This window comes from Scophthalmus maximus, chromosome 19 (assembly GCF_022379125.1).
Source record: "Scophthalmus maximus strain ysfricsl-2021 chromosome 19, ASM2237912v1, whole genome shotgun sequence".
Classification (NCBI taxonomy): domain Eukaryota; kingdom Metazoa; phylum Chordata; class Actinopteri; order Pleuronectiformes; family Scophthalmidae; genus Scophthalmus; species Scophthalmus maximus.
The window spans coordinates 1,960,001-1,983,591 of NC_061533.1; the positions used below are offsets into that span (position 1 = coordinate 1,960,001).

The 23,591-nt window shown below is 46.5% G+C and overlaps 2 protein-coding genes across 5 annotated transcripts; both read right to left on the reverse strand.

Moving 5' to 3' along the window:
- Positions 1-3,847: 3,847 nt before the first annotated feature.
- Positions 3,848-10,940, reverse strand: tor2a (torsin family 2, member A). The gene is made up of 6 exons (XM_035638911.2): positions 10,152-10,940; positions 8,977-9,198; positions 7,100-7,365; positions 6,299-6,474; positions 6,036-6,163; positions 3,848-5,950 (listed from the first exon to the last, which is right to left on the reverse strand). The coding sequence occupies exons 2-6, from the start codon at positions 9,095-9,097 to the stop codon at positions 5,706-5,708; spliced, it is 936 nt and encodes a 311-aa protein (XP_035494804.1). The 5' UTR covers positions 9,098-9,198; positions 10,152-10,940; the 3' UTR covers positions 3,848-5,705.
- A 125-nt stretch (positions 10,941-11,065) lies between these two features.
- Positions 11,066-23,044, reverse strand: sh2d3cb (SH2 domain containing 3Cb). 4 transcript variants are annotated; one of them, XM_047329040.1, is made up of 13 exons: positions 22,632-23,044; positions 22,421-22,477; positions 20,663-21,377; positions 17,768-17,807; positions 16,272-16,400; positions 15,365-15,732; positions 15,100-15,197; positions 14,260-14,711; positions 13,660-13,775; positions 13,134-13,305; positions 12,558-12,669; positions 12,231-12,437; positions 11,066-12,016 (listed from the first exon to the last, which is right to left on the reverse strand). In XM_047329040.1, the coding sequence occupies exons 1-13, from the start codon at positions 22,648-22,650 to the stop codon at positions 11,847-11,849; spliced, it is 2,655 nt and encodes an 884-aa protein (XP_047184996.1). In that variant the 5' UTR covers positions 22,651-23,044; the 3' UTR covers positions 11,066-11,846. The 4 variants fall into 4 exon arrangements, with proteins under 4 accessions (XP_047184996.1, XP_047184997.1, XP_047184995.1 ...); XM_047329041.1 differs by lacking the exon at positions 22,421-22,477 and having other exon boundaries at positions 22,632-23,031; XM_047329039.1 differs by lacking the exon at positions 22,632-23,044 and having other exon boundaries at positions 22,421-22,614.
- Between the last annotated feature and the right edge of the window lie 547 nt (positions 23,045-23,591).

Genomic DNA, 23,591 nt, shown 5'->3' on the forward strand with positions numbered 1-23,591 from the left:
GGATCCCGAGGCCTGATGGGACATGTCGTCCCTCCAGCGGGTCCTGGGTCGACCTCCGGGTCTCCTCCCGGTGAGACCGGCGTGCAGGCGGCGTCCTCGCAAGACGCCTCGACTGACGCCTTGTCGATGCTCCCGCCCCTGATCTCATAGATATCAATCCGCTCAATATGTACATACATTTTTTTCATTAAGTTCCACTAATTATTCCCGGGAATCAGTGGAAATATCAAAAAACCCAACGTTAAAAGTTCCTGGATCTGCTCATTTACAGAGTTGAATGGATCCGTTCAGTAGTCGTTGTTTAATCCTGCAAACTGTCAAACTGTCAAACTGTCAATCTTCCTCGATGCCAGTCGAGGGAATTCAAGACGCAGCATTTCTTGTGATCTTTTTTTACACTGAATATCTTGACATCTGAGTGAAGTTAGATAAAAGTTCACCAGCACCGTTTCCTTCAGTGCGTCGCAGCGTTCAGACCAAAATCTGGAGGAAATAACGTGACGGGTCCACGTCTGAACAGGTTGTGAAGCAGTAAAGTAAATCTTCAATCCTCCGGAGGTCAAATCACATCGACGAGGATGAAAGGTCGTTTCATCAGAAGCTACAGTTCTTAAAACAAAATACACCCGGAGGTGAATCTGGAGAAAATCCTACGTGTGACCTTTGACCTTGGGAAGTATTTTCTACGTCATGAGAAAACCCACTGGAACTGTTTCTGCTCAGCAGAATCTGAGGTGGATGTGATTCCCGCTGCCGAGCAGCTGCAGCTCCTCGTCTCCCTCTCGGCGTTATTACCATAATTTGTGGTGGGAAAGGAATCGCTCATCAATCAGGAGCGTTGGGAAAGTGACCACGACCACGACCCGGGGGTCAGCCGGTCGCCGTGTGTGTGTGTGTGTGTGTGTGTGTGTTTAGTCATTAATCACTGCGGGTTTGAAGGGAGCATTTCACATTCTTTATCCCTCCTCGCTCCTCATCCTCCTCCTTCGCGGCCGGTGGCCTTCGCACCCCATCTGACCACCGCACAGAGGCCAAGGTCGCCCTGACCCCCAGCGCCCTCTCATCTCCCATCAGCCCCCAGTAATAACCCCCCCCAGCACCCTCCTCGCCCCTCCGCGCCTCACATTCCCCCCGCCGCGTCCCCTTTGTCCACCTGTTGTCCTGGGGACCGACCACCCCTCCACTGTGTGTGTGTGTGTGTGTGTGTGTGTGTGTGTGTGTCAGAGGTCAGAGGTCAGAACAGAAGCTAAAATAACAGATAATCTCACAGAACACTGGTCAGGCCATGACACTGTGGAGGCCACTCAGCCACACACACACACACACACACACACACACACACACACACACACACACACACACACACACACACACACACACACACACACACACACACACACACACACACACACACACACACACACACACACACACACACACACACACACACACACACACACACACACACACACCCCCCCCCCCCCCCCCAGAGTGGCCACTTCGGATTTTCTTTTTAAATATTCAAATATAATAATAGTTGAAATATTTGAGCTGGAGCCACATATTCACATGTTGTGTGTTAGACACCGGAGGGAAGTGAACGGGCAAATATTGGAAATGACGAAAAAAAAGCACAAATGTTTGCTTGCGACCAAACTCAGATACGGACTCGTCCAGCTACAACTTCAAAGTTCTCTTCTGTTTTTTGACACCTTCTTTGCTCCTAATGCTTTGATAGTGAAGTTCAATTGTGACGTCTGTCGTGGCGTCGCCCACCAGCGTCCACAACTCGCTGGATTGGGACCTTCTGCTAAAAGGCCCTCGGCTCATGTGGGTTTGTTTGAAAAAAGAAAGGGTCGTCCCTTTCGCTCGGAGGCCCGGGTCCCCGCTCCTCTCCGTCCTGCCGGGGGACGGCCAGCTGCAGGAATGCCGAGGCGAGAGCCGCCCGTCCCAAATGACTGCACACACAAAAAAGGATTTAACTCTTTGTCACGATTGTCCCCTCACACTTTGGCCCGCAAGAAAAAACACAAAAAAACAGCACAAGACTCCTTAAACTAACCTCCCCTCCTCCCCCCCCCTCAACCCTGACCCACCCCCCTCATTGTGTCCACTCCCCCTCCTCCCCCCACAGCCCCCACCTCTCCCCTGACCCCGGCCGCCCGCATAAAAGACCCATCAGAAGTATCGCTGGCCACATTTACAAGTGAAAGAAGACCAATAATGGAGCGGTTAGGGAGAAGAATGAGGAGACAGAGGGGCACTCACAGATGTGGAGGTGGGTGGGGAGGAGGGGAGGAAGGAGCAGCGTCCCATTGTCGCCCCCCCCCCCCCCCGCCTCGGACGGAGGGGAGGAAGAAGGGAGGGCCTGGAAGGAGCAAGGAGGAGGAGAAGGAGGTGAAAGTGGCTTTTGACATCCCATTTTCGTGAAGGAGCCGCCGAGGGAAGGAAGGAGAGGAAGAGGAAGAGAGGGATGAAGGTAAAGGGAACGGAGAAGAGGAAGTGTCCCGAGGAGACAGCTGGACCTCGGTCTTCAGCCGGGAGCGTGTGAAAACAGGCCCGGAGGTCACACGAGGTGTGTGTGTGTGTGTGTGTGTGTGTGTGTGTGTGTGTGTGTGTGTGTGTGTCCTCGTCCAGAAGGAGGAAGAGGACGATACAGCAGCTGGAGTGAAGAGGCCTCTCTAAGCTGACCTTCGAACCCCTCCTCTTCCTCGCACCGCTCCGCATGGTGGAGGAGGAGGGTGAGGGTGTGTGTGGTAATGAAGTCATCACGGCAGGATCGTGGCATGCGCGTGTATGCATATATATATATGTATATGTGTTATGTGTGTGTGTGTGTGTGTGTGTTGGGGGGGGGAGGCAGCGGGGTGCTGGTAGAGAAAAAATTCTTTCTGAGATGCTGTTAGCGGGACGTTGGGCAGTTTGCTGGTGAGACAGAGAACTGAGTCTAGAAGTAACTGAAGTATCACACACACACACACACACACACACACACACACACACACACACACACACACACACACACACACACACACACACACACACACACACACACACACACACACACACACACACACACACACACACACACACACACACACACACACACACACACACACACACACACACACACACACACACGACGCCCTCTGACACCTGTTCATATCCGACGGGGAGAAACTATTAATTTCCTGTCGGAGAGAAGAGATCACGTCTGCTTCCTGTTCCGAGGCGACAAACAGACGCTCGACATTTCACTAACACATCATTGAAAATACAAAAAAATCAAATCATAGACCAAACCCTGTGGAAAGTTTTATAAAATGTTGGATACTGACGACAGGATCTGCGTCATATATTAAAGAATATCCACATTCAATCATCTGACACAATCTTTAGTTCCAGCTTCTATGACAAGTTCTTCAAAATAACTAAAGTCGTGAATCAGGAAAATGTTTAGTTTGTTTCAACCAGCATCTGGTGGTGAAGTAGCAAAAACCCCAACCAACTGAGCGACCGACAGGGGACACTTTATGGAGGCGCACCGCTGATTCCATTTCAATTCAACGTGAACGCGACGTGTTCTGGAGCGTTTAGTTCAACAAGCGTATTCAACACGACGTAGAAACATGGAGACTCACACGGAGGTCGGTCCACCTCATGTGACTATATTTAACTCATATATGAACATAGTTATGGACAATATATTCAATTTCTGTGAATAAGTCCTCTAGATATTACAAACTGTAAAGAGGTTTTTACAGATTCAAAACCATGATTATGAAACAAAGAGAAGAGAAGCTGCTTCTCTTTACACAAGTCTGAAGAAAAAAACTGAACAGTTTGATCTTTTCCTGGATATTTTTTATTTTTCTCACTTTACAATGTAACAGAAGTTACATTTTGATTCAGGGTAAAGTTTCAGTCGCTGAAACTGAAAACTTAAAGGTCAAAGAACAAAAAAAATAAAAACAACAACAATGTAAAGTCTGAATCAAACACAAAAGACACAAGTCGGCCTGAAAACTCAGATCGTCGTGTGTCTGATATTATGACATGGGAAAGAAAATTCATCTTCATCAACCAGCTCGTCAATAAAAAAATTTTTTTTAAGAAATCCTGCATTTCTTCATAAACCCATGATTCAATACAATAAACAATATATAATTTAAAGTCGTTAATGAGTACGTGATAATTTTCATCATCAAAAAGTGTTCACCCGGACTCAGTCTCACTTTGTCTTCACAGAGCGAATCTCTCTCGACGTCTCCGTGAAGGAAAAGTGCAGTTTAAAGTGTCGTCACCGTGAAAATACATGCTTACACTAAAAATACAATGAAATTAAATAAGGTCAAATAAATAATTACAGTCACTTATGAGGGAGTGAGTGATTTTTAAAAAAAGCACCAGGTGAAACTCTGCGTCGAGTCTTTACTGCCCCCTGGTGGCAGAAGAGCTCACGTGCTGCTGGAACACAGACTGTTAAAGTAAACATAAATCCATCTTCTGCTTCTTCTTCTTCTTTCAGCTTTTAAAAAATTAACTATGTTTGGCACTTTCACTTATGATTTCACCCATCGTTTGTATGTTTTTCAGCAGGATGAAATACTCCCGATCAGATAATTCCAGAGACCTTGGTGGATTGATGGAACACGGAGGAAGCTGGGGATCCAGGAATTGTTTTATTGTTTTATCTCTTTCTATTGAACTATTTTTTTGTCCCTGATTTTCCAGTGAATAATTCCTGGATCATTAAGAATAAAAAACAAATGTGCAAATGTGTCTTGATTGGATTTCAGGACAGTCGAGCTCTGAGTAACATTCTAGTTCATAATAAAAAATATATTTAAAAAAGTCAGAGTGAAGCCATAAGGTCATATTTAAAGATCTGATATTCAATATCAATATTGGAGTTCTTATATAAAAACACTTGTACCTGTAGCCTCGAAGTTCCCTTTACATTTCTGCAGCCACACTCATTTTAAAGTTTTTGAACTGTACTTGAATTATGATAATAATTCATCATTCAGAGGGATTTATTATTTTTTCCTCCATCTTTTTTGTTTTCAAGTCATTTTGTAATGTCTCAACACTTTTATATTTTGAGTGAGTTTGTGAGTTTAACTTCCAAAACCTCTTCAAAATATAAAACAACATTTTACAGACTAAAGGTTTTTACCTGAAACTCCCTCAAAGTCTTTGTCTGTCAAAGAAATTAAAAAGTTCATAAAGAGTCTATATATGGAGAAAAAAAGTATTTTTTAAGACATAACAGTGAGAAAAGAGTCCGAGCTCCTTCTCTTTTCCTGTGAGACGCTGAAAAGACGAGCGAGGAACCAAAGCTCCGGCTGGAACCTCGAGACGACGCCGGGAAAAAAATAAAGATATGGAATAATAATGAATAATAATGAATTTAAAAGAAACTAAACATGTAGTAAACAATCTGAACCAACTTCACGAATCAGAAGTGGAGTTGGGTTTGAGGTAGAGCGACTCGAGTCTCACAGACGGGAACGTGGAGCGACGAACGTCTTCGGGGGAAACCTGGCACCGAGGGGTCGCGAGTTTGATTCCCTCCGCTCTGACCTCTGACCTCCACGAGGCAGGACGGTCACAGCTCCCGTTTGTTTCCAGCGACTCACCTCAGAGGAAGAAGTTTCCCTTTCGGTCCCAAAACATTTAAATAAAAGAACCAACGGCTCGCTTCACAGGAAGAGGTTGATTTTGGCGGCGACGGCCTTGCAGCCCGTGGTGGAGAAGTACTGCCCCGGCGCGGGGGCGTAGGTCATGTCGCCCCCTACTGCCTCCACCACGTCAGTGCGGCCGCAGCTGCCCCGCTGGCTGAGCTGCGAGCGGACGCATTGCTCCACGTGGCGCCGGCTCAGCGGCAGGAAGGGAACGAAGCTGGTGACGAGCTTCTGCTTGACGATGCTCGACTGGAAGAAGCCGCCTGGAGAAAGAGGAAAAACAAACTAGTAACTGAGTCTGTTCGACGAGAAGACAGAAAGAAAGGAGAGAGAGGTTTTGCGACTCACTCGTGTTGGTGGTGTAAAGCGTGTGCGCGACGGCGTCCTGCAGTTCGGCCAAGTCGATCTCCTCCCGCTCCCGTCCGGCCTGCCGGTTCTCCACCATCCGTCTGTTGATCACCTCCTCACCCGTGGTGCTGCAGGAAACACCAGAGTCAGCTACGCCAGTGTGTGTGTGTGTGTGTGTGTGTGTGTGTGTGTGTGTGTGTGTGTGTGTGTGTGTGTGTGTGTGTGTGTGTGTGTGTGTGTGTGTGTGTGAGTGTATTAGTTACCCGATGAAGACGTAGATGGCCTTGCGGTAGTTGGTGAGGAACACGACGTGGGACGGACCCAGGAACGGCTCCAGGACGTCGACGAGACCCGGGGGCATCTTCTCCATCTCGTCAAAAATGAAGACGGAGCGAGCGCACTCCGTCAGGTTCCCCTTCACCCAGCTCTTCAACTGCTCCTGTGGAACCAACAGACGGAAATATAAAGTTCCCACAAAGTCTGTAAAGGATGAAAATACTTCTGTCCTTTGATGCACTATGTAGTTTGTCCAAGTTTGGGCTTGACGCTTACTCTTTTCCCCAAGGAACACAAACAAACTTACCCAATAATGTTTTCTTTTACTTACAAAAGGATTCAATTAATCTGATTCTACAAGTATAAACGGTATTTAACTTTTCCTGCCTTACATTTGGTTGTAAGGGGAATAAAAAGTAGAGGCAACTTGGGCTGAATTTATTAAAGTGCATATCTATATATATCTATATATATATAGATATATATTATTTATAATTTGTCAATGATTCCTAAGAGGTCATTATCAAAACCTTTATGACAGAAATGTAATTGAGGTTTAATATTTTTTGTTTAACCATAAAAAAAAAAAATACAAATACAACCAAATAAATATTATTTGAATTAAGAAAATAAACATTCATACGACCTAAAATGTATAAACATAAATGCACATTTAAAGGCTCATATATTGGTCGGACTCTAGTATTTACTCCTCATTTCACTCCAGAAGTGATTCAATCAAACCTTGACCACTCGTGCCCCCCCCCCCCCCCCCCCCCCCCACTCACCTTGTACTCGTCGACGTGCTGCGGCGAGGGGAAGTGCAGCGTGGGGACGAACTGGTGGACGTACGGGCTGCTCATGGCCGAGCCGTACAGGTGGTTCCCCAGCATGGAGCTGACCAGCGACTTGCCCGTCCCGGAGGAGCCGTGGAAGGACAGCACCAGGGGCCGGTCGGGGCTTTTGTTCTGGAGGAACCGGGCCACCTCCTCGGACACGATGTCCTGCGCCAGGTGTTGACCGTAGACGTTCTTGTAGAGGTCCCACTCCAAGTCTGGGCCACGGGGGGGGCAACAAAAGACACGCCGTGATATTAACGTTACCAGCTGATCCTCGACAGCTGAGTGGTTAAAACGTAATATAAATATATATATATATTTATATATAAAAAGGAAGGAAGAAGCCACTCAACGTTAAAGTCCCAGAGAAAACAAATGTTTACCGGTATCAAGGCTAACAATGTTGCTAAATTCCTGACAGTTAATTATACAATCTTAAATCCTCAATAACCACGATTACCATGGTGATTTGGTTGATACTGTGTCACAACGACCAAAGGTAGCAGGTCTCCAAGACACAGCAGCGACGTGGATTCGTCACGTGAAGTAAAATATGGCGGACAAAGTGCGTCAGCATCAACTGTCGCCATGCGATTTGGTTCGGTTCGTCTGTTCGCTTGTTTACTAAAACAGTTATTGATGGATTTAAACATAAATCACAAAATTAATAAAAATAATAATAATTTTCTTTGTATTCTTTTGAGACAACAGAAGAGGAAACGCTTCTGTTTAAAACACTAAATCTCTTAATGTCAATGTCAATTAGTTCACATATGGTTGGGTCGTTTCTTACAATTCCACATGACTTCATTCACAACGGCTGTGTTGTTGTTATAAGCACATTTGATTCACTTATGTATGATTGTGTTCATTTAAACCTGCAAATTTATTTAAAAATGTAAAACTTGTCAAAACATATTCAGTTTGCGTATCAGTGCTTTTACACCTTTTGACAATATCAAAATCTCTTAAATACATTCACACTTGGGTTAAAAAAATCATGTGACCGATACGTGGTCGTCAGGACTTTTGAATTACGTGACTGACACTCGCATCACATTATTTCTTTTGTTTAATCTGATGTTTGGTGAGTGTATTTAAATGTATTGTTCATGTCTGTGGAGTTGGCCTGTGGTTTCATGAAACTGAAATCTTCATTACGATGTAAACGTAAAAAACCATAGTAGCCATGTCCTCTTCTTATATTGTCTTCTTTTTATACATATATGTGACCTGAAAACCGTATTAATGATGGAATGCTGATTTAAATTGTCTGTGATTTGTATGTTTTAGTGAAAGCACTTTGTGAAGCTACTTCTGAAAGGTGCTATATAAATACAATTATTATTATTATTATTATAGTGCAGGATCCGGCACACAAGTTTAGTCATCTGTATTGGAACTGTGTTAAATTACATTGTCCCTGAAATGTAAAATATGAAACAAGGAATAGTTTTTAAATAGATAGATTATTTATAACAGGGGCCCAACTTTGATTTTCTGCCCTCGGGGCCCCACATACTTTAGAATCGCCTCTGGTTACATGCAACACAGCGAGTGACGTGTCGCGCTGTTTTGCTAACTAGCATAACATCCACTACTGTCAATAAATACACCTAGAGTCGCTCTTCTGGATCCCTGGAGACTCACATGTCGGTTAGATCAGCATCTCTCCAGGTCAACACACACGTTACGTCGCCGAACAAACTGAACAAACGCCGTGACTTTATATATCGTTTCTGTGCAAGCTAGCCGGACGTTAGCTTCAGCTAACCGGAAGTTAGCTTCCGCCACGGCAGGGAGAAGAACCCAAGCAAACTTCTCACCTCGGACGTTCGGCTTGAAGTCGCAGTCGCAGCGCTGCGACCAGGCGCAGTACAGAGTCTGGAGGAGGCCGCACACCGCGGGACAGAGGCCGAGCAACAGCACGCACCGGAGGGTCGACATGTCGGGACGGAGCCTGGAGCCTCGAGCCTGGACCTGGACCTTCCTCTCCCCGCGACCGAGCGACCGACCGCCCGCCGGGCGCGTTGTAGTTTTATCGCTTCCTGAGAGGCGAAGGGAGACGAGCAGCAAGGTGACGGGCGGGACTAGGTTTCCCACAAGGCATTGCGAGAGCGCGTCAGACGAGGGGAAGTTTGATTGACAGAAATATCATTCCAGAATATTCTGGAATATTATGGAATGTGTCGGTGTGCGCCATCCAAAGAAAAACAAAGGTCAAGTAGCCTTGATAAGATACACATTTTTATCTCATAATTTTTCCTTTTTAGCTAATATTTATTTTTATTTTCATCTCATAATTATGACTTTGTATCTAATAATTATGACTTTTTATCTCATCATTTTTACTTTTTATCTCATCATTTTTACGTTTTATCTCATAATTTAGACTTTTCATGTCACAATTATGACCTTTTTTCTCATAATTATGATTTTTTATCTGATAATTTTTACTTTTTATCTCATCATTTTGACTTTTCATGTCACAATTATGACTTTTTTCTCATAATTATGACTTTTTATCTCATAATTTTTACTTTTTTTCTCATTATTATGACTTTTTATCTCATCATTTTGACTTTTCATGAGCCTTTTTAAATTATCAACGCTAACTTTTCACCTTTTTTTTTTCTTTTGCTGGCGGACATAGGCTTCCTTAAAAAGGAGTAAAATTGACTTCCTGAGTGCCTCTGGACTCTAGTATGATAGGATGTGAAAAATATTCAGACAAATAAATAATTGTTTTGTCAGATTTTAAAGAAATGTTTTCAAAATGCTCAGGTCTCAGCTCAGTCGGCCATGACGACAGAAAGATGTAGTTTGTCTGATCCCAAACTGAGAAATTCAAGAAGAGACTTCTCGTGCAAGAACTACCACTATTACCACAATTTTCTCGTATCGAAAAAGCTGGTGTGGTTTAGTGGTTTACACCGCTGACTATGGTACAGAAGGTTGGCGTTCGATTCTAGGTCATCCCAGTGTGGACTCTTAATGTTACCTGCCCCGATGATTGTAAGTCGCTTTGGACAAAAGCGTCAGCAAAATGTAATGTAGTGAAAAATACTGCGCGAGTTGTGTGTTGGTTGGACAGTTCGAATCGCTGTGGAGAGTCCGGTAAGAACTGTGGGTGTTTCCCTTTACAGAGAAAGGTTCCAATAACCAGGCCGTGTCACGATGAAGAGTTCCTTTCAGGTGTCTGTATGCGGTTCCTCAAGAATTCTGCTCGTCTTTCCGGCTGGTGGTCTCAGTCCGGTTTCCCAATGCATGGTCAAGGAACTCAGTGTCTCGCCGCTGTGTCTGCTACAAGCGGAAAATGGTTATAGATATATATATATATATTCTGAGAGGATTCACTACCATGCGATGAGATCCAAGATCATAGGAGTGTGTGTGGGCCTTTGATCACAGGAGTGTGTGTGTGCCAGATCATTGGAGTTTTCTTTCAAGTACAAACAGAATTTCCAGTCCTATCGTAGGAGTAAAAAAATATTTTCCATCACTTTGAAGCATTACCAGGACGACGTCCGTAGCTGTGGTGGAAATCTGAAATGAGGATTGTAGAAACAACGTCTTTTGGTATTTTATGGTATGATCGGCCTTTGAAAAGGGGTCTGTACATCAGAGACGGAGTCTGCAATGACCGACAAAGAGTTGCTGCATACTTTGGATATTTATAGTTTAACTTCTCTGACTGATTAACAGTTTTACTTCAGCTAAACCACAGCTGTGTCCTGCCCTCGTAAGCACAACAAAATGCCAAAAAAATAAACTGTATAACTGCAATTATTATTGTTTTTGTCATTGTGTTGTGTACTACATGAGATACAGTTGGGGGATTCAGGGGAAGGTCCAGCCTCCTTAAGGCAGATGTTGGACGGGACATGCCCCAAGAAAGAGCTCACGAAACGGATACAGGATTTACATTCTTTAATATTTGACAGGTTTCTTGTTGTTAATTTTCACAGATTGTCCCAAATTAATGGATCCATATTTAGCAGATTTAAATGTGGTTGCAGAAGGGGACTGTTGGCCTTGTTGGAGGTATGACCTTTACTGCGTGACAGTCTAGTATAATTACTCACGGGACGACACGGTCGTGCTTACTGAATTATGCCTACAGAGGACAGTGCACCCAACAGATTCGCCAGCAGGACAGCATGCTGGTTTCTGACTTAAGCAAAGTCAAAGTCTTCGGTTCAGAATATACTGTGATCGGTGCTAAATGTAGGGATGAGAGTGGTAGAGGGAAACACAAATGTTTCACATATCTAGAGGTGTCTTCCAGAAACTACTTTATTCTGGTCAAAATGCCCCTTTATACAACTACCCAAGGAGAGTTGTCAAATATAACCTTCACTCGGCCCCGGATCAGGCCAGTTGGGATCAGTTTCACAGGAACGGTAACACAAACATAACCATTTAGCCTCAGAACCCCCTTTGATGCCAACATTGGTTCTGCTGCAGAAACGTTTCTTTCGCCTCTCAACTGTTTGTCCGTTGCGTTTAAGGGCAGAAACGGGGAGCACTGTTAGGAGTCTGGTTGATTTGAAAATACAAACGCCATTGTGCTCTTCCTTCCAACTGCCCTTGAGCAAGGTATCAGAACCCCCAACTGCTGGGGGGGAGCTGCTCAGTGTCTGACCGACTGTCCCGATGATGCAGAAAATGACTGGTCGCTCATCCAGCTCTGAGGTCAGCGTGATCTGACAGGCGGCTCCAGCTTGTTGGACAAGGCGGTCAGCACCTGGTCAAACTTGGCGTATCGCAGAGCCCGGTTCTCCGTGGCCCCCCTGCTGCCCCACAGCAGCCTCAGCTGGAAGTCGGTCTGGAACAGCTCCAGGACCTCGGAATGCTCCTGGAAACCTGCAACATCGAACGTCACAGCATCTTATCAGAGTCAACAGCAGAGCAGTGAGAGCACAAACAAGTGGCGCAGTCTTTGGCCTCTACCTCACACCTGGTGCAACGGGGCGCCAAGTAAGACCTAAGTGTCTCTGATAGTTTCTGGTCATCAACTTGACTCTTGACTGATGTGAACTAACAAGTACTGACCAACAACCACGGGAACCTCTCTTACCCTGTAGTTTGCTCTCAGCATTGGATCTGTAGATGCCCCCCAGCTGTGCGATGGTCCTCGCCGCCCCCAGGTGGAACATGACCACGTCCACGCCGACCTCCACCGTCTCCCACGGCTCTGCCCCCTCGCCCACCGCCACGCTCTTCTCCAGCAGAGACAAGAGTGGGAGGACGTGGGGGAAGGTGGTGGTGGACAGCGGACAGCTTTCTGAAGGAGGACAGACGCACAAAAAGCATTTTTTTGGGGTGAAAAAACAAAGTTGTGCTCTCCAAAACAGGAGTCGCTCTGTAGCCATGTTCAGGGTGTGATGAGTTGAAGGACCTTTACCTCTCCCACTATTGAGGCTCTTCATAAACGGCCTCAGAGTTTTCTCGTAGAGAATGGCGCCCTCTGTGTGCCGCTGCCGTAACGCCATCCACGTCAGCTCCAGACGGGACACCTGCAAGACAGAAAGAAATCATGGGCACTTCACTTGACTGCCCCCCCGTGCTATTCCCACCCCCACCAGAGTCGAAAAAATGAAAGAGCTGGTTTATTAGTATCATGGATGGATAACTACAAGCTACATATGCAAGACACCAGGACCAGAGTCTGGGAATTAAGAGACTGTTGACAACATAAGATACTATAAGATTAAAATAACCCTTTAAGCGGATCCTTGTCAAAAGACCCATTCTTCCACCAAATTTCGTGAAAATCTGTTCAGTGGTTTTTGTGTAATCCTACTGACAAACAAACAAACACAGGGGAGTGGTAACGAGAGTGACCAACAACACTCACAAAATACAATTTTTAACAGTTAATTCACATAATTCTACTATTTTAGGAATATATTCGGGCACTTTTGTAAAGCAAACACTTTGGTAAACTCATTTCAAGCAGGTCTGAGCGTCGCATGTTTACCTGCGGCAGCTCCAGGGCTCGCATGACGGCAGCGAAGCCGAACATGTTTCCCATGGTGCTTTTGAGCTCAGCAGCGATTTGGATGATTTTATGGAGCAGACTGGCTCGCTCCTCGGTCGTCCCCGTGCAGCCCAACACGTCCACCGCCAACGTGATCGCCATGGTTTGAAACCTGCGGGAACATGGCGGGAGAGATATCGTCGTATCATAGATGGCCTTTCCTCTAAAAGGATCTATTTTCATAAGACTTTGTTAACGGGACACGGTCACACCCACGGAAATGAAGTCTGGTAGTCAAGCTAACTTCAAGCTAGCTTCCAGGGACAATGTCCTGCTGCCGCCACGAGAGGGCGTAAATTAAAAATGAATGCAAACAGGCGACATCAGAACCTTTATGAGACGCAGCTCTGTTCTGTCATCTCATGTCTATTCTTTAACTACAACAGGTCGAGCACTGCTTGCGGTGACCTCGTTGTAGCTGTGAGCAACACCGTGTGAGGACCGTAGACAGTGTGACACCACTCACCTCTCCAGCAGGTCCAGTCTCAGCTGCTGGCCATGTGGCAACGTGAGCAGCTCCATTCCAGAGCTGACTCCCATCATCCTTTGCACCTCCGGAGTCACCTCCAGAATTCTGGCCACCTGGGAAACACGCAGACAATTATTGCTACGATCACACTTCACACTCAAACTTCAATTAAACTGCTATGAACTTATTCACAACTGGGGCTTGTGTTCTACACGATCACAAGCATCACCACCTACAGTCCCAAACAATTTTTCTCTGGTAGTAGGCATAGTAGTAGAGCAGAGGACCGCCTCTGGTAGTAGTATTAGGTTAGCTAACGTGAGCTAACTAAATGTCCGTGTGACTAAAGTTGGCGATTGGATTTACCTGTAAATGTTGAACTTATTTGGCAAAGTTGTTTCCATCTCGCATTTTGCCCATTAACTGTTTTTCCATCTTAAGTGAGCATTTCAGCTTTTTTGCGATTTATTTTCTCGAAATTGTGCAGTTTCCATCAACTTTTTATAGTGCAATCTTTCAAAATGCGCGTAAAAATAGGTTGATGAAAACACAACTGCTGTTAACAAAGATATAGACTAGAGTAGCTTGAACCAGTACCATGCAGTCGGCCTTGGTGATGTGTTTCGCCGCCGTCCTGGGGTCGATCTCGGCTAGAAGCTCCTTCACCCTTCGCAGAATGGCCACCTCCAAAGGCTTGTTCTCCAGGGGCATCAGCCGCGACTCGTACTTGCTCGGTCTGAAGGAAGAAACCGCCTCGACCATCGGTGAAAAGAACCCAGTCCCATCCTCCAGCCTCAGTGGATCGACGGCCACTGACCCTTCCTCCACCCGCAGCCTCTCCACGTAGCTCTGGGGGCCCGGGTACAGCTCAGTGTAGCAGCTTCCATCCGAATCAGAGGATAGAGAGTCCTGGTGCTGATGAGGATGGGATCTGTTGTTGCCGCTGTTCGGGGAGGACGTGGGTTGGGTGGTGTTCGAGCGCCTGGAGAGGGATGGAGATGGAGCCACACTGGCTGCCTGGCCACTGCAAGGGCTTCTGGGCTGCGGGGCTGGAGATGGAGGTAGACAGGGCAAAGACGGATCGTTACAATGGTTGTGTTTTTTTCTTACATTGTTTACATTCGATCTGGTTAGTTTTGGTTTCACGTTGCCATTTTGCTACTTTACATGACAAACCTACGTCCTGTCATCATCACCTACGTGGGCTGCGTTTTCCTGATACTTGACACCTGCTTGTTTGGTCTGGACCTTCTGACTTTTCAGTTTGATCTGAACCAAAAGTGTGAAAGGTTCCTGGGACCACTGTCTGGACCAATGGACCAAAAGAGGTGGTCAAACTGAACTTCTTTAGTGCGAACCAGATCAAATGTAACAAAAACACGAGTGTTGGTTCAGCATCACAATACGAGACAGAGTTTGGTTCGGTATTGAACTCACTGTTGTTGCTGTTTGGAGTCGAGGGAGATGATTCTCCAGCAGAGTGGTTGTCCCGTCCTCTGCTCAGGTCTGCCTCCCTGTGGTGGAGAGAGGAAGGACTGCGAGAAGACGAGGTGGGTGGGGACAAGAAGAGCAACGTGATCAGGCCACTGGTGTTTTCGACTCTTGGCTACAGGTTTATTTGCAAATCCAGATTATAAAGTGAAAATTTAAAATCAACTAAAATCAGGAAAGGCTCTGATTAAAGTATGACCTAAGATCTCACCTCCTCGGACGGACCGTCCCCTCTCCGTGGCAGGACGGCGGGCTGACGGTGGTGCAGAAGGCCGTGTCCAGATAGCTGAGCGGCAGCATCCTGTTCACCGGCTGGTGAATCTGAGCGCCGCTCCACCGGGTCAGAACCGCCCTGCTGCCCACGTAGAAGTGGACCAGGGCCTGCAAGGTGTCGAAGCACTCGCCCTCCAGACTGTACTGGACCCGCGTGTACGCGTCACTGGACTGAACCGCCGTCTGTCTGACGAGGAAGTGAAGCGTCGTCTGCTCCCAGCGGCTGGTGAGGACAAAGTCGCCCTGACTGGACTGAGAGTCTCTGATGAGGAAGTCGCCGTCTTTCACCACCAGACTCTCCGACACCTGAGTGTTACACCAGGTGACGTTGAGAAACTAAACCCCTTAACCACTTAATTCACTGTCACTGCACTGAGACACTGTCACTGCACTAAAGCAGTGTCACTGCACTAAGACTCTGTCACTGCACTATGTCACTGTCACTGCACTAAGACGCTGTCACTGCCACGACACTAAGACACTGTCACGACAGTGAGACACTGTCACTGCATTAAGACTCTGTCACTGCACTAAGACACTGTCACTGTACTAAGTCACTGAAGCTGGCACTGCACTTAGTCACTGGCACTGCACTAAGACAGTGTACACAGAAGCACCTCTTGCAAGTAAAAACAAATTGGATAAGGGTAGGTGTCTTAGCTCCGCCTCCCAGCACTGCGTTCTAAAGGCATTTACTGAATTTCCAGTGTTGCGACACTTCAACCTAAACTCGGGGGGGAAGTTACCCTTTAAGATGAGGCAATGTGTGTGTGTGTGTGTGTGTGTGTGTGTGTGTGTGTGTGTGTGTGTGTGTGTGTGTGTGTGTGTGTGTGAGAGAGGCGGACCTGCCAGGGGATGTGTCCGTGGTACCAGCCGTGGCTCCTCAGGTTTGTGCCGCTCAGCTTCAGCTCCTCCTCCAGCTGCTTCCTCTGTTTGTCTGACGGCGGCTCCAAGCAGAACTTCCCTCTGGAGAACTTGGGGGACATCACAGGCGCATGGTCAGGCACGAAAACACAACAGAACAAACACACACACACACACCAAACAACAACAACAACAACAAAAGACGTTTAGACCATCATGTAGCCTTTGTTGGCTTTGGGTTCGATTCCCGTCTTCACTCTGCCCATCGTCTGGAATGTTCCTCCTCTGATGGAACAAGCTGCTTCCTCCTCAGCTCTGTTTGTGTGTGTGTGTGTTAAAAGAGGACAGGAGGGTGGGAGGGAGGGGGGGACACAGCCTTGGCATTCCCACACTGGCATCCACACTGGCGGCACCAGGGGCCCCGAGACCCGGACCCATGCTGGAGTCCTGGCCTCATCGCCGTGGCAACGAGGGGTCATCACTCAGCGGAGCTTTGTCTGTCGCGTCTTTACACAAACAAAACTGAACTAAAAGAAGCTACTGTATATCAAGAGTTTACGCCAAGGGACGGACTGCGAACGCTTTTGTTCTGGGACAAACACACACACACACACACACACACAGTTACTGTTATTACTGTTATATTGGTAATTACAGTAATTACAGTTATTACTATTTTAATAAAATGGCTTGTCCCACTCAACTGAATCAAAGGGTTGGCACCAGGCCAGAGCCGTGTGTGTGTGTGTGTGTGTGTGTGTGTGTGTGTGTGTGTTTGTTATGAGCCCTGGAAGCTTTCATTTCATTAGCATTAGCATTCATTGCCCGTGTGTCACATTAAAACAAGTGTGTTTGTCAAGTATATAACTATAAGTCAAACGAGTGGGAACTGTCTGATTTTCCGTGTCTTTTCTCTGGACACGGTTGCCACTGGCAACAGATGCAGCAGCTCCCACGTTATTTCTTTCCCGCCACGTTCCCACTTCCCAGAGGATCACAGCCGCAGGTAGAATCTAGTTGTTCTCCCATAGCAAGGAGAGCTTGTCTCTCTCTTTGTTGTTGTTGGGATTTCACTGCTCTGGCTGGTCGCCACCTCGGCAATGGGAGTCGCAGCGACACCAGCTACCACGTATCGAGGAGTGATGTTAACAAACTGTGCTGGCGGTGTTGGGTGGTGCGGTCCGCACCATTTGTTTGTTTTCCATTTACGGAGCCTGGGCTGAGCCGAAAAACCCGCAGCTAACGGACGGTGAGGAAATATTTGCATATTTTTACAAAACGTGTATTGCTTTGGAATCGCTTACTGCCCCTTTAATGCGGCTTCACTGAAACTGGGGCCAAACCGAACCCTGATCCAGTCCCGAGGAAAACAAAGTGTCTGGTTTGGACAAATGGGAAGCGAGAAGAGCAGCAGCAGAACAATGAGAGCGCGACAGAAGCAAACCAGATTTGAGGACGTGAGAAGAACCAGCTTTACCTTCACGTACTCTCCACCGCCGCCCGTCACGTGGCGCCGCCTGCAACACACGACAAGTTCACTTTAAGACACGTCATAGCTTCACAAGCTTTCATTTCACAGGACTTCCTGCTCTTGTAGCCTTTACAGGAAACATATCAGATCATAATCTTGACCTGGGTTATTACTGCAAAAGGTTCACAGCCTTCTAATGCTCAGTAAACACATCAGTTTCTTGCAGCTCCTCTTTCACAACTTCTGTCTGAAGCACTTGGTTTTGAGCTCCTGTCTCTTTAAGGCCCCTCCCTCCCAGTGAACCCCAGTCTGCCCCTTCGTCCTTCTTTATTGACAAGTCTTTGAACTATTAATGTTTTTTTAAATGAAAATAAAAGTGTATTTTTCAGTATGTTGTATTGTGAAACTTCTATAACTGTATTTGTAGAAGAGGCTGTAGTCATTATTGTTAATTAGTAATTAATTAGTAAAAATTAATAACCAGCCTTGAAGATGCTGGTTAGTCTTTAAAAAAAAAAAAAAAATACAAAGCATCTTGTTTCAAATGCAAGATGGCGTCGCCAGAAATATTTTGGCGCAATTTTTTTTCGTACAAGCGGGAGGAAGTTTGTTCCAGTGTGCGGCTGCTGACCCCGGTCACCACACAGATCGGGAGGTTTTCTCTCTCCGTTGCTCTGACACCGCCCGCCCAGCAACAGCCTGCAACACAACAAGCTCCTCCAGCGAGGACGGGGGAACGTGTCATACGTGCAAACGGTTCAGGCCTGAAGCAGAGGAAACTGTGACGGCTCCGGGAGTCAGCGAGCGCTGAGGCCTTTCGACCACGGCCTCATGGTTTTCCTCCTGACAGCAGTGATGTGTTGTGTCAGTGAAGCTGCACCTTGGGTCCTCAACATGCCGCATATTTTCCACGAGTAACGTCAAGGGAGGTGACCTTCTGTTCCCAAACACAAACTCTTGAGAGCAGACAGCACACACACACACACACACACACACACACACACACACTTAGAACACACCAGCGTCTCCCTGACGCTCACATAACCCTGTGTCGTACATTTTTCAGCGTTCTCCTGTTTGTCCCTGATTGTTCCTGAACTCATCATTTTGTAAATGATTTTTATTTAATTTTTTTTTCTCATGATGACCGGGACACAAGCTCAACAAAGACTCCGTTTTTTCTGAGATTATGAAATAAAAAGAAATCAGATCACGAGGGATCATGAAGGAAACGCTGGGATCCTCCGTTGGCCCGGCGGGAACGGAAGGAGGCGTTGAAGAGAGCGAGTGACAGACAGGGTCAAAGGTCGACGATCAGGTCCGACTGAAGCGGGATGAAGTCACACAGGATGATGATGCCGAGAGAAAAAAGGAGCTCATCGGTGTTCGGACAGAAACCAGAGCAGGATCACATTCTTCCTCCGCTTATGTAACACACACACACACACACACACACACACACACACGAACACACACACACACACACACACACACACACACACGCACGCACGCACGCACACACACGCAGCAGACTTGTTAACGTGCTTACTGCTCAGGAGCGTTTCATGTTTCATTGCCACCTGGAGCTCGTGTCTCTCTCTGGTGATACTCGATGGATGGTGACGGATGACAAACTTTTACTGACGATCGTTAGAGCTGCGTCTCACCTTCCTCCTCGTCCTCCTCCTCCTCCTCACCCAGCGACCGGGCAGGCGGGGGACACATGCTGCTGCTACATGTGTTTTAATATTGACCAGGACTTAATGGTCCAGTGTTCGGTTCGACGACACTAACACTCTATTAATCTAACATTTTTATAATTATTATTATTTTTTTTTTCAACATAAAACAAACTTCATTCATGTAACATAATTGGTTTTCACATAATTACCATAATTACGTAGAGGTAACGCAATGAAGCGAATATTTACAAAAAAAACATATTATAACTGTTTTTAACACAAAACACAACTTCATTTACGTAACAATTGCTTTTCGCACAATTATCGTAATTACGTAGTAAGAAGGTAAATAACATGAATGTTTACTAAATTAAAATTCTAAAAACCTTTTTATCATCATTTTGGAGTCAAAACAAACATTACGTCTATTATTGACATGTGAAGTAGGGTTCTTTATGACTTTTGTTATATCATTTATAATATAACCAAAAGTGAAGCCAAATCCTCCCGATCGCCCCCTGGTGTCTGGCTGCAGGACAGGTCCTAAGCCCCGCCCCCTCCATGTCATGTGAGGTCGTTCCTATCACTGATGTTTGTTCACGTGTTCATGTTTCTGATCACTTTGCTTCTCATTCGTTATTTGATGATATAAAATAACAAGCGGTGACGTCAGGACTGACAGCTGACACGATTGGCCGAGAGAGCGTGTGCGTGTGGGCGGGGCCTCGATACCACGATCACTACGTCACAGACTCTGACTCCACGTCACGTCACCAAGTCCAGATGGCGGCTACTGTATGAGATATTTTTGCTTAATTTCTGTACAACGGGAGGAAGTGGAGACGCGGCGTCCATCTTCTTTTACAGTCTGTGTATTATCTACTTCGTAAAAATGTGATAAAAGTGTATTATTTAGTATTTTGTATTGTGTACTTCTGTATCTTTATTTGTTGTTGTAGCTGTAGACATTTTTTCAAAATCAATAACCTCGTCCTTCCCAGCGTGAAGATGCTGGTTAGTCTTTTGTTTTGAAATAATAATAATAATACAAACCGGCATGTTTCAAATGTTTCTGGTTTCAGACAGTTTATATTTATTAATTCTGCAAATGAGTTGATTTGCAATAAGTGAGAATTAATGTCACAGTTTCTTTAAAAAATAAAGATTCAACAGTCGAGACTGCGAATTTAAAAAACCCAAACAACAGACAGACTCTCACCTTTCGCCGCTCGCCACTTCCTGTGAGCCGTTCGCAGGGTCCGTGGCTTCCTGTGCGCGCTCCTGTCGGTCTCGAGCAGCTTCGGCGATCGGGTCCATCGGCACGTACACGTCCTGTGGCGAAACCACTCTGTTAGTCGTCATGTCCGACGGCTCTGAAGCTTCCCCGCTCCTCGATGGAGCTCCCTGGATCTTAGCGGGGTTTCCCGGGGGACGACTGCAGCAGCGGCCGTCGGGCGCTGAGGTCAAAGGTGAAGCCCAGCTGGGCGTCGGCGTGTCGGGCAGCGACCGGGCCGGTGCAGAGACCGGCGCAGGTCGGTCCAGACTGGTCACACTGAGGCTGGACAGGGCACTGAGCAGGGGGGAGTCCTGGACATGTTCCCCCGCCTTCCCCTGGCTCTGCCCTCCTCCGCTCACCCCCCCCTCCTCCTCCTCCCTCTTGCTCTTCTTTTTCTCCTTCACCCCCCTCCAGCTCCTCCTCGTCGTCTTCTCGCTGCGCGGCACCGTGCCCACATGTGTGTACATGTCACTGGAGCGGGCGTAGCCGGGGTTGCGGAGGGAGGACTCCGCGTCGTCGACAGACCGGCCCCCCGCCGCCGCTGACTTGGCTCCACCGATGCTCCCGTCATGCTCCTGGGCGGGCGCGTCCTTGATGCCGCCGTTGGACCGGGGGCGGCGGGTGGAGAGATTGGTGAAGCTCCCGAACCACTTGAGACCTGGAAATATGTGAAAAGGAGTTTACACAAATGTAAAGAAAACTAATTATAACACGTGTTAATAGACGAGCCGACCTCAGGACAAACTGCTGGAGACACCTCGGCCTCACGTGGCTCCCAGACACGCTGAGGCCGAGATGTCTGTTAACTATTAACTGTACCACAGGACCTTTATATTGTTTCTGACCTTTGACCCGAGGGTCTCCATGAGTTGTTCTCGTGGCATGTGAGTCAAGAAAATGACATGTTGCCTTCAGGAAAACGGGAAAATGCAGCCAGGGATCAGTTATTAGACAAGTTCAAAGAGGAGGCGGGTACGGTGGCCCTGAGGGGGCAAATCACAAAACACAACGACGAACCAATGGGTGACGTCACGGTGGGTTGATACAGAATTTGGTCCCAAGACCCAAGTCTTTAAAGTTAGTTCCTTTAATTTCCTTCTATTTTACGTACGGCTTCGTGTCCGAGCTCTAACTTGTGTTTTACCCGTTCCAGAGCTTCAGCGCTGCGTTTCGACGCCCGACGGGACTGAATGAACGTCGCCCAGATGCATCGTGGGTGATCTTCCTCAGTGGGCCGTTGTCCGTCCAGCAGACACTTGCTGTCTTTTCTGTAAAACGCCGCTCTCACTCGAACCATTGATGCTGACGCACAAAGACGCGACTGTGCTTCGTCTACAATGGACCCCCCAACCCCCCCCCCCCAGAAAAATAACAATAGACAAAGATCCGACGCACACAAACAAACACACATCGTCACACAGTGACACACGAGTCAACACATCACATGCGTTAAACTCGTACCAGCCTCTTTTCAGCCACTCGCCATCAATATCTGTCTCTCTTCTCTCTGCTGCTGGAGAAGAACTCGGTTCAGTTGCGACTCTCAGAACGTTTGGTCTAGTTGTGAGGTCGTGGCCCTTTGTCATAAATGTACTGCGAGAGATGAATACACCCACAGAGACGCCATGCACTGACCACTTGTTGGTCCGTGTAAGGAAACCACCAACCCCCTCAACACATTGAGCTCCTCGTAATAGATACCTCTGCTCACGACGTCCGCCGTCTCCGTCTTCCTGATTCCACTGCACATAATCTCATCTTGTTGGTTTTTTCCCATGAAGAATTGATGAAGAAGAATCAAGTACAAGTACCACACAAAACTGCACTCGAGTACATCTCTTGAGTCAATGTATTTGGCAAACAAACATACATAATAACTCAAACACATCAGCATCAGAAAAGTGGAACTCACTCAGTTTCCGTTTGCTCATGGTTCAGACGTTAGAGCCTGAATCTCTGTGCCGTCCTCTGGTTCCTGCAGCGCGACGACGATGGTGGTGGTGATGATGATGATGATGATGATGATGATCACAATCTGCTTCCTGTCTCGTCCTCACAGCGGAAACTCTCTGGGTGTCAATTTCACAGTAGAGTTGATGCAACAGTCACACGCTGCAGTGGAAACTGTGGCGGACTCACACAAAGAGAGAAAACAGTTTTACTGACAGTCAGTCAGAACTAAACCTCTCGCGTGAAGAGAAGCACGACGAGGGGCGAGGAGCGATGTCGGGACGTTGCTCAAGAGAACCTTGTTAAGTTTTGAACTTTCTGCTTTTGAACTTTACAGCTGCAGTTGTGCAATATGATCATGTCATGAATCCAGTGGGTGATGTGAGGGAGGTTGCCATGCCAACAAGGGGAGGAACCCCGTCTGACTGACGTCGGTTCGCTGTTCTGTGCTTTCCGAGAGTTACAAGTCTAAGATTTGTAAATATGAGATGAATCATCTTGTTTTGAAAGTTATTTAATTGTTTCCATCTTTGAAATTATGTTCCTGTATCATTTCTTGTAGTAGTAAATCATCTTCTCCTCAAATTCAGACTTCATTTCTTCTGTTTGTGCTTTACCCTTTTTTTACTCACGTCTTTAATACATAAGTATTATGTATTAAAGTATTATTAGACATAATACACACGAGTCAACACATCACATGCGTTAAACTCGTACCAGCCTCTCAGAAAAACTGATGAAAGCCACAGTTTCACTTCCTCTTTCAATTCTTTAAATTGTCACTGGGTGGAGCTTTGTGAGGAAATTGACAAAAAATAAATCTGTCTTTGTAAAAAAAAATATAATCTTAAAATACTTCAATTCAAAAGATCAATTCAGCAACATCTGTTCAAGGAAGTCGAGGCCTCTGTCCTCCTCATGT